Source organism: Eurosta solidaginis, chromosome 4 (assembly GCF_040869045.1).
Source record: "Eurosta solidaginis isolate ZX-2024a chromosome 4, ASM4086904v1, whole genome shotgun sequence".
NCBI lineage: Eukaryota > Metazoa > Arthropoda > Insecta > Diptera > Tephritidae > Eurosta > Eurosta solidaginis.
In genome coordinates, this window is record NC_090322.1 from 201,914,896 (window position 1) to 201,932,931 (window position 18,036).

The window sequence follows — 18,036 nt, forward strand, 5'->3', positions numbered from 1 at the left end:
AAAATAATAAAAAAAATTTGTTAAGTGATACAATACTTACATGAAATAATAATAATACTAAAAGCTAGAAAATAATTAGGTAGGTCCTAGGTACTAGTAATCATGCTCCTCATCAATCTAGGGCGTTGTTCAGTCAATTAAATAAAAGCGTTGGACGCATCACATTTCTATTGATAGTCATATATAAGACCCACTGAACCTAAATAAGGTTAATACTACGCCTCACATTTTAGAAATTTCACGCCCCGAGCGCTTTTATTTAATTGTCTGAACAACGCCCTAGATTGATGAGGAGCATGATTACTAGTACCTAGGACCTACCTAATTATTTTCTAACTTTTATTATTATTATTATTTCATGTAAGTATTGTTTTCAATAAAACCGCTTAACTGAAATTATTTTTGTTATTCTTTTATTCTATAAAAAAGACTGTTTTTATCTATCTTAATGGGTAATGCTATATATGTTTGTTTAGAAAACGAGTAAATTAGAAAAAAGCAAAGTTCATAGACCGTATAGCCGAATATATCAAAACTCTTGACGGTTTATCATCAGCGATCCACACACTAAAGGCTTGACGTTTAGCGCATCAGGCCTTCAATGGACTTTGCAAGCTTCTACTTCAAGATTCCCAGTGCTACAATATTTTTGAAAATTTTTTTAGTTTCAATTTGTTAGTGTAAATTTGAATATCATACCGAAGTGCCTTGGCTTCATATGGAAGTGCTGTTTTTTTGAAAATGCATGAATTTCATATGAATCGAATTTATTATTACATTAAAATTTTTCTCAAATTAAAGAATAGTTTTTTGAGAAATATTTTCCTCAGTTTAAGGTAAGTGTTTTTTTCTGAGTTCAGATGTGAATTACTACCAGACTTCTAGATTTTAAACAAAATGGTTGAAGTTTAAAACCCAGTTCAATGTCTATATTTCCAATTAGCGCCGAATCATATGAATTTGGAACGAATTTTTGTTTGATCATATACCTATCTAATAAAAAACAAGTAAGGAAGGCTAAGTTCGGGTGTAACCGAACATTAGAGAGCTATGGAGACAAAATAAGGAAAATCACCATGTAGGAAAATGAACCTAGGGTAACCCTGGAATGTGGTTGTATGACATGTGTATCAAATGGAAGGTATTAAAGAGTATTTTAAGAGAGAGTAGGCCATAGTTCTATGGATGGACGCCATTTAGGGATATCGCCATAAAGGTGGACCAGGGCTGACTCTAGAATTTGTTTGTACGATATGGGTATGAAATGAAAGGTGTTACTGAGCATTTTAAGAGGGAGTGGGCCTTAGGTCTATCGGTGGACGCCTTTTCGAGATATCGCCATTAAGGTGGACCAGGGGTGACTCTAGAATGTCTTTGTACGATACGGGTATCAAATGAAAGGTGGTAATGAGTATTTTAAAAGGGAATGGGCTTTAGTTCTATAGGTGAAAGCCATTTCGAGAAATCGCCATAAAGGTGGACCAGGGGTGACTCTAGAATATGTTTGATCGATATGGGTATCAAATGAAAGCTATTAATGAGTATTTTGAAAAGGAGTGATCCTTAGTTCCATAGGTGGACGCCGTTTCGAGATATCGCCATAAAGGTGGACCAGGGGTGTCTCTAGAATGTGTTTGTACGATATGGGAATCAAATGAAAGGTGTTACTGAGCATTTTAAGAGGGAGTGGGCATTAGGTCTATAGGTGGACGCCTTTTCGAGATATCGCCATTAGGGTGGGCCAGGGGTGACTCTAGAATGTGTTTGTACGATATGGGAATCAAATGAAAGGTGTTACTGAGCATTTTAAGAGGGAGTGGGCATTAGGTCTATAGGTGGACGCCTTTTCGAGATATCGCCATTAGGGTGGGCCAGGGGTGACTCTAGAATGTTTGTACGATATGGGTATCAAACGAAAAGTGTTACTGAGCATTTTAAGAGGGAGTGGGCATAAGGTCTATAGGTGGACGCCTTTTCGAGATATCGTCATTAGGGTGGGCCAGAGGTGACTCTAGAATGTGTTTATACGATATGGGTATCAAACGAAAAGTGTTACTGAGCATTTTAAGAGGGAGTGGGCATTAGGTCTATAGGTGGACGCCTTTTCGAGATATCGCCATTAGGGTGGGCCAGGGGTGACTCTAGAATGTTTGTACGATATGGGTATTAAACGAAAGGTGTTACCGAGCATTTTAAGAGGGATTGTGAATTAGGTCTATAGGTGGACGCCTTTTCGAGATATCGCCATAAAGGTGGACCAAGGGTGACTCTAGAATGTTTGTACGATATGGGTATCAAACGAAAGGTGTTACTGAGCATTTTAAGAGGGAGTGAGCATTAGGTCTATAGGTGGACGCCTTTTCGAGATATCGCCATTAGGGTGGGCCAGGGTGACTCTAGAGTGCTTGTACGATATGGGTATCAAACGAAAGGTGTTACTGAGCATTTTAAGAGGGAGTGGGCATAAGGTCTATAGGTGGACGCCTTTTCGAGATATCGTCATTAGGGTGGGCCAGGGGTGACTCTAGAATGTTTGTACGATATTGGTATCAAACGAAAGGTGTTAATGAGCATTTTAAGAGGGAGTGGGCATTAGGTCTACAGGTGGACGCCTTTTCGAGATATCGTCATTAGGGTGGGCCAGGGGTGACTCTAGAATGTGTTTGTACGATAAGGATATCAAATTAAAGGTACTAATGAGGGTTTTAAAAGCGAGTGGCCCTTAGATGTATATGTGAAGGCGTTCTCGCGATATCGACAAAAATGTGGACCAGGTGATACAGAAAATCATCTGTCGGGTACTGCTAATTTGTTTATATATGCAATACCACTAACAGTATTCCTGCTAAGATTCCAAGGTCTGTTGATTTCTCCTTGTAGAACTTTTTCATTTTCTTCTACTTAATATGGTAGGTGTCACACCCATTTTACAAAGTTTTTTCCAAAGTTATATTTTGCGTCAATAAACCAATCCAGTTACCATGTTTCATCCCTTTTTTCGTATTTGGTATAGAATTATGACATTTTTTTTCATTTTTCGTAATATTCGATATCGATAAAGTGGGCGTGGTTATGGTCGGATTTCGGCCATTTTTTATGCCAAGATAAAGTGAGTTCAGATAAGTGTGTGGGCTAAGTTTAGTAAAGATATGTCGGTTTTTGCTCAAGTTATTGTGTTAACGGCCGAGCGGAAGGACAGACGGTGGACTGTGTATAAAAACTGGGCGTGGCTTGCACCGATTTCGCCCATTTTCACAGAGAACAGTTGCCGTCATAGAGTCTATGCCCCTACCAAATTTGAGAAGGATTGGTAAATTTTTGTTCGATTTATAGCATTAAAAGTATTCTAGACAAACTAAATGAAAATGGGCGGAGCCACGCCCATTTTGAAATTTTCTTTTATTTTTGTATTTTGTTGCGTCATATCATTACTGGAGTTGAATTTTGACTTAATTTACTTATATAGAGTAAAGATATTAAATTTTTTGTTAAAATTTGAATTAAAAAAAATTTTTTTTTAAAAAGTGGGCGTGTTCTTCATCCAATTTTGCTAATTTTTATTTAGCACATATATAGTAATAATAGTAACGTTCCTGCCAAATTTCATCATGATATCTTCAACGACTGCCAAATTACAGCTTGCAAAACTTTTAAATTACCTTCTTGTAAAAGTGGGCGGTGCCACGCCCATTGTCCAAAATCTTACTAATTTTCTATTCTGCATCATAACGTCAACCTATCTACCAAGTTTCATCGCTTTAACCGCCTTTGGCAATGAATTATCGCATTCTTTCTGTTTTTCGAAATTTTCGATACCGAAAAAGTGGGCGTGGTTATAGCCCGATATCGTTCATTTTAAATAGCGATCTGGGATGAGTGCCCAGGAATCTACATACCAAATTTCATCAAGATACCTTAAAAGTTACTCAAGTTATCGTGTTAACGGACGGACGGACGGACATGGCTCAATCAATTTTTTTTCGATCCTGATTATTTTGATATAAGGAAGTCTATATCTATCTCGATTCCTTTATATATGTACAACCAACCGTTATCCAATCAAAATTAATATTTTCTGTGAGCTCTGCTCAACTGAGTATAAAAAGTTGTATATTTAGCCTAAAACTTTTAACTGCGCGCTTACACCATAATAATAATACACTAAATAGTTTGCCTGAAAAAGCTAACGTTTGTTTTTAATGAAGCTTAATATTTGCATCAAAAGAAAAACTTAAACTCCATAAAAAGTAGTATTCAACCTCTTAAGAAGAGTCATATGTCCTCTGCTACCTTTTTCTACAGATTTTTTAGGACACATGCACAGGGAAGTCCTGGTTTCACAAATAAATATATGTGCTTCTAATTTTTTCTTGAGCAACGATCCTGTAGGAACACATTCGGGCAAATACCAGGGATAACAGTAACAATATTTATAAGTTTTTTGAATGAATATATATATATTTCTCTTTTTAACTAAAGTGCATATTTAATCCGAATGTGTTAATTTAAACAAATTTCCGTCTGACGCATTGCTGAATCTGATTGTTGTATCTTGCAGGGAAGCGATTCCGCTTCATAGATTATAAAGTGATAAAGGAAATTTCAAAATTATTGCTGTTACTATTTATCACGAGTAAAATATACGATATTTTTCTTGCTTTTTTTATGATGGATACATAGCCTTGAAGTGAAACACTTTAAAAATGTGAACGATTCGTTCCGAAAGAACAATGTCGTGGTTTAAATTCTGTACACTGCTGGCAATTCAAAAGAGCTCTTTCCTTAAAAGTATGCAATTTTCAATACCATCATTTTATGGGACACAACGTTTTTATAGGATCCATAGCGATTTAACACTTTGAATACAGCGCCAAAAGCAAGTACCAGAGAATTTACCCATTTCCCATAATATGTATAATTCTCTGCAATAACCCTAATCAGCTCGCTCCACTCGCTCATTATTCGAGAATCTAATTTCCGCCATTGCCAGTTTCCGATGCGCCGCGAAGTATTAAAGACGTCCGCTCGATCGCGTAGTGATAATTTAATGTTTAGCAAATGAAAAGTGTGTGAGAAAATATTGAAAAAATGTTAATAATAAAATAATCGTACTAAAAAATTAATTAAGTTCAATATCAGTTGGTTTGTTAAATATTTCCGTGTATGTTTGTGTGTTTATTAAAAAAATATAAAGTGCACAAGCTGCAATAGCCCAACAAGTGCCGGCTGAAAAAAAAAAATGTGCTGAATAAAAATAATGCGTGTGCGAGTATGTATGAAAGTGCATTAGACTGTCTTTTAACCAATTTTAAAAATTTCCGTTAGTTTCCTTCTTGATAGTGTTATTTCCTAGTGTCACATTTTTTTTAGTGTTGAAGCCATTTTCAAATGAAAATATTTTCATAATTCGATCTAATGCGCATACATACATACTTGTATGAACACAAAGGTGTTGAAATGCCGTAAAATGATTTATTGTGCAAAGTTAGATAGAACATTCTTTAAATGTTTTCAAAAAATAAAATATAAGCCAATAAGTTACAATATTCGAATTAGGAAAAAGGCATGGTAGTGGGTATTTTAGTGAAGTGAAGTGAATAGAATTCCTTGGTAGAAAGAAAATAAAATTTTTAGACACATTAAAAAATTGTAATGAATAAAGATAATGTCAGAAGAAAAAGAAGATAGAAATGCAGGTAAGTAAGTAATAAATGTCTTATTCTATTAGTTTTCGTTTCAACCATTTTTAATTTTTTCAACTAAATACTGACAAAATTTATCTAAATAAACTGTGTATCTTTTGGTGGTTCAGTTCCAATTCTTTCTGAGAAAACTGAGAAAAGAGCAAATAAAGTGTAAACAAGAAATTTGTTTGGGGAAGAACTCCATCTTAACTAAATAAACATGGTTATCGTACAGTGGAGCTGCTCGATTGTATTCTCGATATTTTTATACCTTTCTTGAACATGAAATTGTAAATTAAATTTGGTCCGATGTTTGTAACGTTGAGAAATATAGAAGATAGACTCACCATTAAGTATACCGAATTGATAAGGGCGACGAACTGAGTTGATATAGCCATGTCCGTCTGTCCGTCTGTCTGTTTGAACGCAAACTAGTCCCTCAAATTTTGAGATATCTCAATGAAATTTGGCACAAGGATGTATTTTTTGTATTATATTAGACATTTGTAGGATCCGGTAGGATCAGACCACTATAACGTATATCTCCCATACAACCGATCGTTCAGATAAGACGATTTTGGTCATTCCTGCCGCAATTTAGAAAGTATAAACGTGAAACTCGGTGATATATATTCTAATATATTATACAAGATTTTCTGAAAAAATCACTAAGTTATATCACTAGTTATATCCCATACAACCGATTGTTCAGATAGAAAGATTTTTGGTCATTTCTCCCTTAATTTAGAAAGTATAAACGGTGATATATGTTTTAATATATCATAGAAGATTTTCTGAAAAAATCACTTTGATCGGAGCTATAAATAGTATATATCCCATACAACCGATCGTTCAGATAGAAAGATTTTTGGCAATTTCTCCCTTAATTTCCAATATAAAAACGTGAAACTTGGTGATATATATTCTAATATATCATAGAAGATTTCCTGTAAAAATCATTTATATGTATATTTGTATATATAATATATATCCCATACAACCGATCGTTCAGATAAGGGTTTTTTTTTGCCATTTTTTATTTTATATTTATCTTAAAAATCGCTTAGGTATGTACATCTGTTCACTATATATTTCTTGTCTTATACATCTGTTTATTTGGAGATTACGACAGGGATAAGGTTATTGTTCAGCCCCATTCATGAACGGTATGAAGTCAGTCCCGTTCTTACTTGTTTATTATTGGAAAAATATCGACTTTGTGGGGGCGATAGTGAATAGTGAAATGTCCATGAAATGTCTGCGTGTTTACTTTTTTTTCGAAGAATATCTTCTCATTTCTTTCCATTGGATTAACCAATCCATACTAAATTAGAAAAAAAATAAATGTAAGGCGCGATAACCTCCGAAGAGTTCTAAGGCCGAGCATCTCTTCCAATTTGCGTCGTGCTCCTCTTGATTTTCCCTACAAATTGGCCGGACGGGACCTACATGTTTCATGCCGACTTCGAACGGCATCTGCAAGACAGATGAGTTTTCACTGAGAGCTTTTCATGGCAGAAATACACCCGGAGCGCTTGCCACACACTGCCGAGTGGCGACCCCGCTTAGAAAATTTTTCTTCTAATTGAAAAACCTTATTTCTAAAATTTTGATGTTGCTTTGCCCGGGGTGCGAACCCATGGCATACGGTGTGTTAGGCGGAGCACGCTACCATCACACCACGGTGGCCGCCGCCATACTAAATTATAAGTCATATATAACACACTTTTCGTTGGAGGTTGAAACTGACTGGCATTTGTAATACTACAGATTAAGATACTATCGAGAATATCGAAGGACGGTACTAACGCACAAAGCTGTATGAGCGGACAAGTATCACAAGGAAGTTGGCCGATATATAGATGAAGCTGGTATTACTTTATCAAAAAATTGCTGTAGAGTTTGCAAATAGACGTGTGTCGGTGATTTTCTCTAGGCTTTGAGAAATCTAAGTCAATCTCAAACGAAGCATCTTTCTTAAATTGTTCTCCAACCTTTGAAAAATATTGATTAACTTATAGTTCTTTAGTTGATCTTCAACATCATTTCAATAATTCTCCAACCTTAGAGAAGTTTTGAAAATTTAGGGTTCTCAAATTTATATGCAGCATAATTCTCCTATACTCTTCGTGTATTTAAATATTAAAATGAATAATTTCCATGTATAGTCAACTTTTCATTCAGATACATATTTTAAAAAGAAATATTTTATGTTTTGTCAATAAATGTCTGCGTTTATAGTTGCTTATTGATTAAAGAAATAATCTTTAAAAATCTGCACTGAAAAATAAAATAAGTTTTTTTTTTAATAATTTGGGAAAAACTTAAACAAGTTGACGTCAGGACGGACAAGGCATGAGCATAACTTTAACACATAATAACATACGAAATATGTAGTGTGTAAAAGAATAAAATATGCAAAGAAGGCAATTGGGAAAAACTTACAACAACTAAGGCATGGCGTGGCTGTATGGGTTTGTAACACTTCAACCATCGTAGGAGTGCGGGTTCAAATCCTACTCCCGGGAGAAAAGACTTAGAAGAGGTTTACAAGTTATAATCGAAACAGCTGTCGCCTTGTCCGTCCTGATGTCACGTTTTTGAAATTTTTACCAAATTATTAAATAAATTATAAAATTAAAAATTGCTTCAAATAAATGTTTTCATACATTTAAAGCAATACGGGCAATCTCCGATTAACTCATACAAAGTAAGGTTTTAGTTTACTTGAAAAACGTAAATTTCTCAAATCAAAATTCATTTTTCTCTGACTTCAAAGTTTCTTCCTTTACTGCCTTTTTGCTGTGAACGTCAGTACGTATGTATGTGAGAAAAAACAACAAATATAATTAGAGCGAATTATTTTAGTTTTACATTTGCACAATTAAGTAAATGTTTGGAGCGATCGTTTTCTCAATTTAAGAAAGAACATTTTTTGGCATATGTAGAAAATGCCCTCTTTTGTCGATTCTCAAGTTAGGCCACTGTTGAGAAGCAACGCTTGAGACTTTAGATATATGTTAGACTTCAACTTGAGTTCTAATGTAACTCAAGCCTAAATGTTTACAAGGATTGCGTCTTGTTCACACTTACCAATAAACGTCCTTCCAATCAGAACTTTCGTAACACAATGATCTGAGAATCACGCTTCGTCTAAGTAGCCGAAGAAGCGCGGTCATAGTTTGCGGAAATATCAAGTTCTGCGCGATTTGCGAATATAGATATCGTGCATAAGAGTGCAGCGGCAAAGAGAAAAACCAACAACTAATAAACGGGTTCGAGGTAATTTATGATATTGCCTGTCTGTATATACAAAAAATTCGGTGTTTTGATAAACATTTCACACAAAATAATAATAAATTTACGACTTACGAAATAGTTGAATTATGATAATAAAGGATTGTTCCGAAAAGAAATTGCACACTCTTAATTATTCATTTCTCGAAGTGCGAATGTGCCATTATTATGGTTAAATTACTTTTAGAGAGAGGGAGAGAGAGTATATTTCGATTGGACTACTAGATTATTGACGTCTTAATTAAAAATGCAATTATCCAAGTTTAACCGAAAGTGAGTTATTGAACATAATGTGTTTGCATCTGGATTTAAATTAAGTTATTTAGAAACAGTCACTCTTCGTCCTCATATGGAGGAAATCGCACAACATACTATTTATGAGAAATAAACCAGTTTTCTTCAGTAGGCTTGGGCGCTCTATGATTTTAGTGTTCAAGCTATTTTAAACGCAGGGCAGACGTACCGCTGTTCGGTCACAAGGTTGATCTAGTGGTAGGATGCCGAGAATGACGTGAAGAGCTTCACTAGGCGTTGTTCTTAGAGCAACACTTATGCTGTACATACTAAATATGTGAACTTTACCTAACTAAATTAGGTTCGACGCCTACCCATAGATGGCCACCATACGACTAACCAATGCAGCAGTTTGATAGCGGGGAAAGAACACCACCCTGGCCTTTTCAAGCAAAGTATTTTCCTGGTCTAAATAATGTATTCAATTGAGGCTCTGAAACTTACCTAGCAGTAGAAATAATCTTCGCTCCTCGGCAAACTTTCTTGGATCTTCATCTCGTAGGCAGGTTGCGCGTGATATAAGCATCTCGCGCCGTCGTTGACAAGTCTTTCGATAGACTAACATTATGCGCAGATTTAGACCAGCAATTACAACTGTAGGAATGAGCTTGAAAACTACCTCTAGCATTACTTTATAGACCTGGTATAAAAAAAAATATTAATTACGAATTTTGTACAAAAAAAATTTTAAGATTATGCCACGTACTGAATAAAAAAGTGTATGTAGGAATTCATTATTATCACGTCTAAAGTAAACATAGTTGCCATCTGTTTGTAATATGCATTTAACAATGACACCACGAAACACGCTTGGCGTATAAAGGATGAATGTGATCAAAGTGGTTAGGAAGACTACGATTCTGAAAGAACAAAAAGAAGTGTTAAGCTTTTGTTAATTAATTTTATTAAAAAGAAGAATTCTACAAACCCTGGCGGTCCAATAACAGGACGTGAGAAACCCGGATGACACACCGACACATATCGTTCGATGGTTAGCACCAGCAACATCATGACACCAACACCTAAACGAATAAAGCCTTAAACATCGATATACATCTCTTTCAACTTGATCTCATATTAGATACCTAAACATCCATTGCCCAAAAAAAGCTCCAAATGTGCCGTATAAAATGCTGGACCAAATTCCTCCCAACGTCCCCGATCCTTGTGTACCAACATGCGCATGCCGAAGGGTATGGCAAATATGATGGCTAAGAGCGCAGCTGTTGAATAGGCTGAAATTGTAATGATAACACATGTGCAAGTGGTGAAAAAGGGAATTTTACAAATGGTGAATTAAAATTCAGATTACCCCATAAAAAAAGTGCAGAAAATTTACATGTGGTGTTTATCTTAACTAGAAGTAGAGACTTTTCAAGCCTTATTGATTCTCTCTACATTTGATTTTCTTTATATAAGCGCCGACAGATGTCAACCCAAGTGAAATGATGGCTGCGTAGAAAAGTTTACTGTGTGTGGAATGCGGATTTCGGATTAGAGTGTTTTGTTGTTAATTTTGAATTGCCGTTTCATTTAAAATTTAGTTCAAAGATTTGTAAGGTTCATTCATCTTGCATAAAGGTACAACTCAATAGCAATTTCAGGTTACGTTGAATTTGAATTGCCGTTTCATTTAAAATTTAATTCAAAGATTTGTAAGGCTCATTCATCTTTCATAAACGTACATTCCAATAGCAAATTCAGGTTAGATTAAGTTGAACTAGTCGTTCAATTAAGACCTCTAATAGTCTGAATGCGTCCACAGTGTTATCAGAACTTGTTTGACGACCAAACGGAAAACCCTCAAATATGCATCAGGACTTATGTTATAGAATGATTCTGTCCTCTAGCAGCTGGTACCTAGCGAGCGTAGGATACGAACACAGAACGTGCTCAACCGTTTCTTCCTGCATCTCGTACTTCTGACACTTGCTGTTACTAATGGGGCCTAAGTTAAAAGCATGTGACACCAGAAGGCAGTGTGCAGTTAATATGCCCATCGTGAGCCTTAAGTCGTCTCTATTTAGAGTTATGAGCAACTTTATGAGCCAAATATCGTAGGATTTTCACATGATCTTAGAAATTTTGCAGCCTGGTGCTTCTGCCTGCTTTACTTGCCTGCTTGATGGATCATATGCAATTCCTGTCTCCTTTTAATTACTCCCAAACAGTTTAGGACACCTACCGTCGACTAACCGAGTGCTGCACCCTTCTTTGCCAACTTATCGGTCTTTTTGTTACCTTCAGACCCTTTCCCGGAAACCCAGTATAGATATATGGTCCGGTCTGAGCGAAGTTTTTTCAAAACATTACAGGACGCTTTTTAATGAAGTCTGTGCGAGATTATTGCTTTAATAGGCGTATTTGAAGTGTAGCCCCAAGCGTTGTCTTTAGAACTGGTATGCTGTGGTATAGTGTGTGTGGAATTAGTGTGCTATATGGGGGAATACAGAATGGAAGCATAAGCGTAGTCATTAAAGTGTAGCGTAATGTGGGAACAATGTACGTGGTGAAGTTGATATGAGCGAAATCAAACGGGATGTCACGGCAAGGAAACGAAACTAAAATGAAAACTCAAAAAATCCAGTTTTTTGCAAATCACTGAACGATAAGGATATTTATATAACAAAAGCCGATAAAGGTAACTGCGTGGTTTCACTGAATCGAGAGCATTATAGCAGAGGTAAAGGTACCTTAATAGAGGAAGGGAACTACAATAAGGTAAAGGATCCTCTTCCAAAAATGAAGAAGCAAGTGCTGGAATATCGAAAAAAGTATTCGGGTTTGTTCGGTCGCCGATGGGATAATAAAATGCACAAATCATATGTGCGCGTGCCCTGTTTGTATGGCTTATACAAGGCTCATAAGCCGGGCAACAAATTTAGACCTATTATTGCTGGATACACTGCGCCCATAGCAAATATTGCGTCATGGCTGAGTAGCTAGTTCAGGCAGCTCAAAAGCTTCGATAATTTCTCGATAAGAAATTCCCTGGAATTATCTAATCGAAAAGATTAAAAATTTACATTTGACTTCCAATGATTGTTTTGCCTCATTCGATATAACTTCGTATTTTTCGAATGTACCAAGAAATGGCGCCTTGGATTCGTTTCGTATTTGGCTTGATAAACAAAAAATGAATCCGACGATTGTCAATGCACTATTTGACTTCACTTATACTTGTACTAGTCAATCCTTTTTCCAGTTTAGAGGAGAGTTCTATGAACAAACGGAGGGTTTACCAATGGGGTTAAATATAAGCCCCTTTCTTTGCAATTTGTTCATGAGCACAATAGAAGAATAGCTAATTCGAAGCTCTCCCTTTCCACGTTTTTACACTCGATATGTTGATGACTGCTTTATTATCATTGAGAGAAACAAAATCCAGCAGACACTAAATTTATTTAATTCAATGAATAATTCCATAAAATTTACATGCGAGCACGAAACCAATAATGAGTTGTCCTTTTTTGGACTTCGAATTTAATATTTATCGGAAGCCGACATCGACTGAGCGCTTTATCCCAATTGAGTCGAACCATAACTACACTCACAAATTAGCTGCTTTCAATTCGATGGTGCATCGTCTTGTAAATGTCCCACTGAGCGATGACGCATATAAAAAAGAAAAGCAGACAATAATACATATTGCAGAAACAAATGGCTATATCTCTAGCAGTATAGAGCAGCTAGTGAGAAAACACCGAACCAAAAAAGATCGACGTGAGGGCAGTTCTTTTTTCGAAACGGTAGGCGTGGAAGATAAAAATAGGTCTTGGTGTAGTATGACATATGATTCGCAATCTTTTGATAATATTAAAAAAAATATTTAATGCAGTAGATTTAAAAGTCGCTCCGAAAACGACAACAAAACTCAAATCCTTACTGAATTCAGCCAAAGATAAGTGTGAAAGTCTGGACAAACGGGGAATTTACTCCATCACTTGCTCATAAACAGATGACGACGGGAAAGAATGTGGCGCAAAATACATTGGCCAATCGACACGCACTGTTCGGACCACGTTCAACGAACACTTGAAATACATAAAAAATATTGAACCGAAAAGTGGAATCGCTGAACACGCTTTATCGAATTAGCACTCGATAAGTTTTGACGCTTGCAAATTAATTAAATCTGAATCTAATGTACTAAATAGATTGAATATTTTAGAATCCTTACATATTTATATAAACAAAAATGTCTCAGTAAATCGTGATACTGGTCCACTGTCTCTTCACAGCGTTGCAGTAAACTTCGCTAGTTCCGTGTCTTGTTAGTACATATTAATTTTGTTATTGCATATTATTTTTGTATCTTTGTTTCATTTCTCTTTACATTGTATTTGCATTGTATCAGTTTTTTTTTTAATGCCTCACTGAGTGATTTTTTTAGGCTTACTTGTTAATTTCTGTTGACAATGGTTAGTTGAAAACTAACAACTGATGATGACACCACGCGCATGTCGAAGCAATTGTATTGTTATAAATAAAAAAATTTAAACGACTAAAAGGTGTTGTTTCAATTTTATATATATAAAGGCTATAGGGTTCTTTTCGATGAGATATCGTGTGTTGTCCATTTATTATCATCGAAAGATGGATACAGTTGCACAAAGCGACATGTCCGCCCTACATTTTTATACTCAGTTGAGCAGAGCTCACAGAGTATATTAATTTTGATTGGATAACGGTTGGTTGTACAGGTATAAAGGAATCGAGATAGATATAGACTTCCATATATCAAAATCATCAGGATCGAAAAAAAATTTAATTAAGCCATGTCCGTCCGTCCGTTAACACGATAACTTGAGTAAATTTTGAGGTATCTTGATCAAATTTTGTACGTAGGTTCCTGGGCACTCATCTCAGACCGCTATTTAAAATGAACGATATCGGACTATAACCACGCCCACTTTTTCGATATCGAAAATTTCGAAAAACCGAAAAGTGCGATAATTCATTACCAAAGACGTATAAGGCGATGAAATTTGGTAGGTGAGTTGAACTTATGATGCAGAATTGAAACTGAGTAAAATTTTGGACAATGGGCGTGGCACCGCCCACTTTTAAAAGAAGGTAATTCAAAATTTTTGCAAGCTGTAAGTTGGCAGTCGTTGAAGATGTCATGATGAAATTTGGCAGGAACGTTACTCCTATTACTGTATGTATGCTTAATAAAAATTAGCAAAATCTGAGAGCGATCACGCCCAATTTAAAAAAAAAATTTTTTTTTAAAGTCAAATTTTAACAAAAAATTTAATATCTTTACAGTATATGAGTAAATTATATTAACATTCGACTCCAGTAATGATATGATGCAACAAAATACAAAGAGAAAAGAAAAATGAGCGTAACTCCGCCCTTTTTCATTTAATTCGTCTAGGATACATTTAATGCCATAAGTGGAACAAAAATTTACCAATCCTTGTGAAATTTGGTAGAGGCTTAGACTCAAGGACGATAACTTATTTCTGTGAAAAAGGGCGAAATCGGTTTGAAGCCACGCCCAGTTTTTATACACAGTCGATCGTCTGTCCTTCCGCTCGGTCGTTAACACGATAACTTGAGCGAAAATCGATATATCTTTACAAAACTCAGTTCACGTACTTATTTGAACTCACTTTGTATTGGTATAAAAAATGGCCGAAATCCGACCATGATCACGCCCACTTTTTCGATGTCGAAAATTACGAAATATGAAAAAATGCCATAATTCTATACCAAATACGAAAAAAGGGATGAGACATGGTAATTGGATTAGTTTATGACGCATAATATAACTTTAGAAAAAAACTTTGCAAAATGGGTGTGACACTTACCATATTAAGTAGAAGAAAATGAAAAAGTTCCGCAGGGCGAAATAAAAAACCCTTGAAATCTTGGCAGGAATACTGTTCGTGGTATACATATATAAATAAATTAGCGGCATCCAACAAATGATGTTCTGGGTCACCCCGGTCCACATTTTGGTCGATATATGGAAAACGCCTTCACATATACAACTACCACCACTACCTTTTAAAACCCTCATTAATACCTTTAATTTGATACCCATATCGTACAAACGTATTCTAGAGTTACCCCTGGCCACCTTTATGGCGATATCTCGAAAAGGCGTCCACCTATAGAACTAAGGCCCAAGCCCTTTTAAAAAGACTCATTAAGACCTTTAATTTGATACCCATATCGTACAAACAAAGTCTAGAGTCACCCCTGGTCCACCTTTATGGCGATATCTCGAAAAGGCGTCCATCTATAGAACAAAGGCCCACTCCCTTTTAAAAGACTTATTAACACCTTTCATTTGATACCCATATCGTACAAACACATTCTAGAATCACCCCTGGTCCACCTTTATGGCGGTATCTCATAAAAGGCGTCCACCTATAGAACTAAGCCCCAGGCCCTTTTAAAATACTCATTAACACCTTTCGTTTGATACCCATATTGTACAAACGCATTCTAAGTCACCCCTGGTCCACCTTTATGGCGATATCTCGAAAAGGCGTCCACCTATAAACTAAGGATCACTCCCTTTTAAAATACTCATTAACACCTTCATTTGATACGCATATCGTATAAATGCATTTTAGAGTCAACCCTGATCCACCTTTATGGCGATATCCCTAAATGGCATCCACCTATAGAACTATGGACCGCTCCCTCATAAGATACTCTTTAATATCTTTCATTTGATACACATGTCATACAAACACATTCCAGGATTACCCTCGGTTCATTTTCCTACATGGTTATTTTCCCTTATGTTGTCACCATAGCTCTCAACTGAGTATGAAATGTTCGGTTACGCCCGAACTTAACCTTCCTTACTTGTTAATTACTTCTTTCGAACTGGTGGTAAAGATATACAGCGCGGGACAATTGTCAGCCATTCTTATACTAACCTAGGTCTGAGAAAAATGTTTATATAAATTGATCAATCAAATGCAGCAACTATCTCAGAACCGCCAGGACTAAACATGTTAAGAACGCATTCGAAATTTTTTTGTATATCACAATGCTAAAAGTTTCAATAGATTTGCGCTAGTTTGGAACTAGTGTGATTTGCTGCAGGGTGTGTTATCGACGAGGTGTAAACATGTTTTCGATTTGCCATCGAAGAGCTATGAACGTGCTAGGGATAACCCAAGATGTGAACGGGTTGCAATTTTTTATCGACGTATTATTGGCCGCCGTGGTGTGGTGATAGCGTGCTCCGCCTACCACACCAAAGATAATGGATTCAAGTCTCGTGCATAGAAAAATCAAAAATTTAGAAACAAGTCTTTTCAATTAGAAACAAGTCTTTTCAAAGCGCCGCTCGGCAGTGATTTGACAAACACTCCGAGTGTATTTCTGCCATGAAAAGTTTCTCAGTGAAAACTGAGATGCCATTCAGGGCCTGCGTAAGATATGTAGGTCCTTTTCCGCCAATTTGTAAGAACATTTTAAAATGAGCACGACGGTTATTGATTTGTTACCAAAAAGCTAGGGACATGTTATCGAAAAGTTGGCGATAAGTTATCGAACAGTTATCGATTTATTATAGAAAACTTATCAACAATTTATCAATAAGCTATCGATATGTTATAAAAAATTTATCGATTTACTATTGAAGCGCTGTAATTTTGCTATGTTCAATTTATCCATTTGTTATTAAAAGCTTTAAACAAATTCTGCAAACTCTTAGTAAAAACGTTCCAAATAGTAATCATCTCTAATCCATTAGAATCCATTTCAACAGTTTTAAGAAAATTAATAGCCAGATTATGTATGGCGCCATAGCACTTTGCGTCGCAGTCACAGACATTCCCATTCAACACTATGTAATACCAAAAATTTCACAAAGGCCATTAGGTTTACTGTCACTCAATGAGGTAAATGAATGCTTTTTTATGATACGAATTCTGGTTTACGCGAGAAAATATGACTTGTTTCGTTATACATAGTATGTCCCTAAAAGTCACAAAAGTTGTAATTTATATACTAATTTAAAAAGGGGCACTAAAGTTGAAGACTAGCAGCTGGGCTACTACTCCTTAGGATAGTCGCTTACAAAATTAACAACTAGATTAAACTTTATTTTGCATCAGGATTGAAAACTAGAATGATTCTCACATAATTCACTGAATAGTTCTTCTCAGTTAGAGCTTCCTTAAATATTAATCTGCTTCCATGAGCTGGATCCGAAAAGGATAAATCATGAGCTATTTCTTTAACATGGCCCAGCCAACGAGGATGCTGAATTATAGTTAGTTGAACTATGTCGATATCAGCTCATAAAGCTCACCATTCAATATTTTTCGTTACCCCCCCCGTAGTAAATGCCTAAATCTTCAGAGGAATAAAGCCCTCGAATGTCCACAGAATGTTGTAGAAAGAGAGAACTTTCCTTCTCAATTATAAACTTGGTTTTTGAAAATTTACTTACGAATTATCTTCCGATAATTTTCAGGGTCATACGAGTTTTGATATTTTATTTCATTATAATTAACTACAAAAAAAAAATCTGTTATTAAGAATTCATGAGCATAACACCTAATATTAATGCCAGTAAATGTTTCTTCCTTTCTTTTCAGTTTCTCTTAGAAAAACATAATAATTGAATATTCAATTATTATAAGCCGGTTTTAAGCTCATAAATTCTTAATAATAAGTATAAACTGAACACACCATTAAAACAAACAAACATAAAAATCTGTTTAAACAGAGTGCCTATTATTATTATATATAACAGCAATTATAACTAACAGGCCAAACA

The 18,036-nt window shown here is 35.7% G+C and overlaps 1 protein-coding gene across 12 annotated transcripts in view; it reads right to left on the reverse strand.

Annotated features, from left to right (window-relative positions):
* The window catches only part of LOC137248932 (probable G-protein coupled receptor B0563.6), a 232,513-nt gene that overhangs the window by 47,039 nt on the left and 167,438 nt on the right, over nucleotides 1-18,036 (reverse strand). For all 12 annotated transcript variants that reach the window (XM_067779925.1, XM_067779919.1, XM_067779918.1 and 9 more), the window contains 4 exons: nucleotides 10,361-10,510; nucleotides 10,204-10,297; nucleotides 9,982-10,135; nucleotides 9,720-9,915 (listed from right to left, as the gene is read on the reverse strand). In XM_067779925.1, the coding sequence (XP_067636026.1) occupies nucleotides 9,720-9,915; nucleotides 9,982-10,135; nucleotides 10,204-10,297; nucleotides 10,361-10,510 (594 nt within the window). The remainder of the gene's footprint in view (nucleotides 1-9,719; nucleotides 9,916-9,981; nucleotides 10,136-10,203; nucleotides 10,298-10,360; nucleotides 10,511-18,036) is intronic.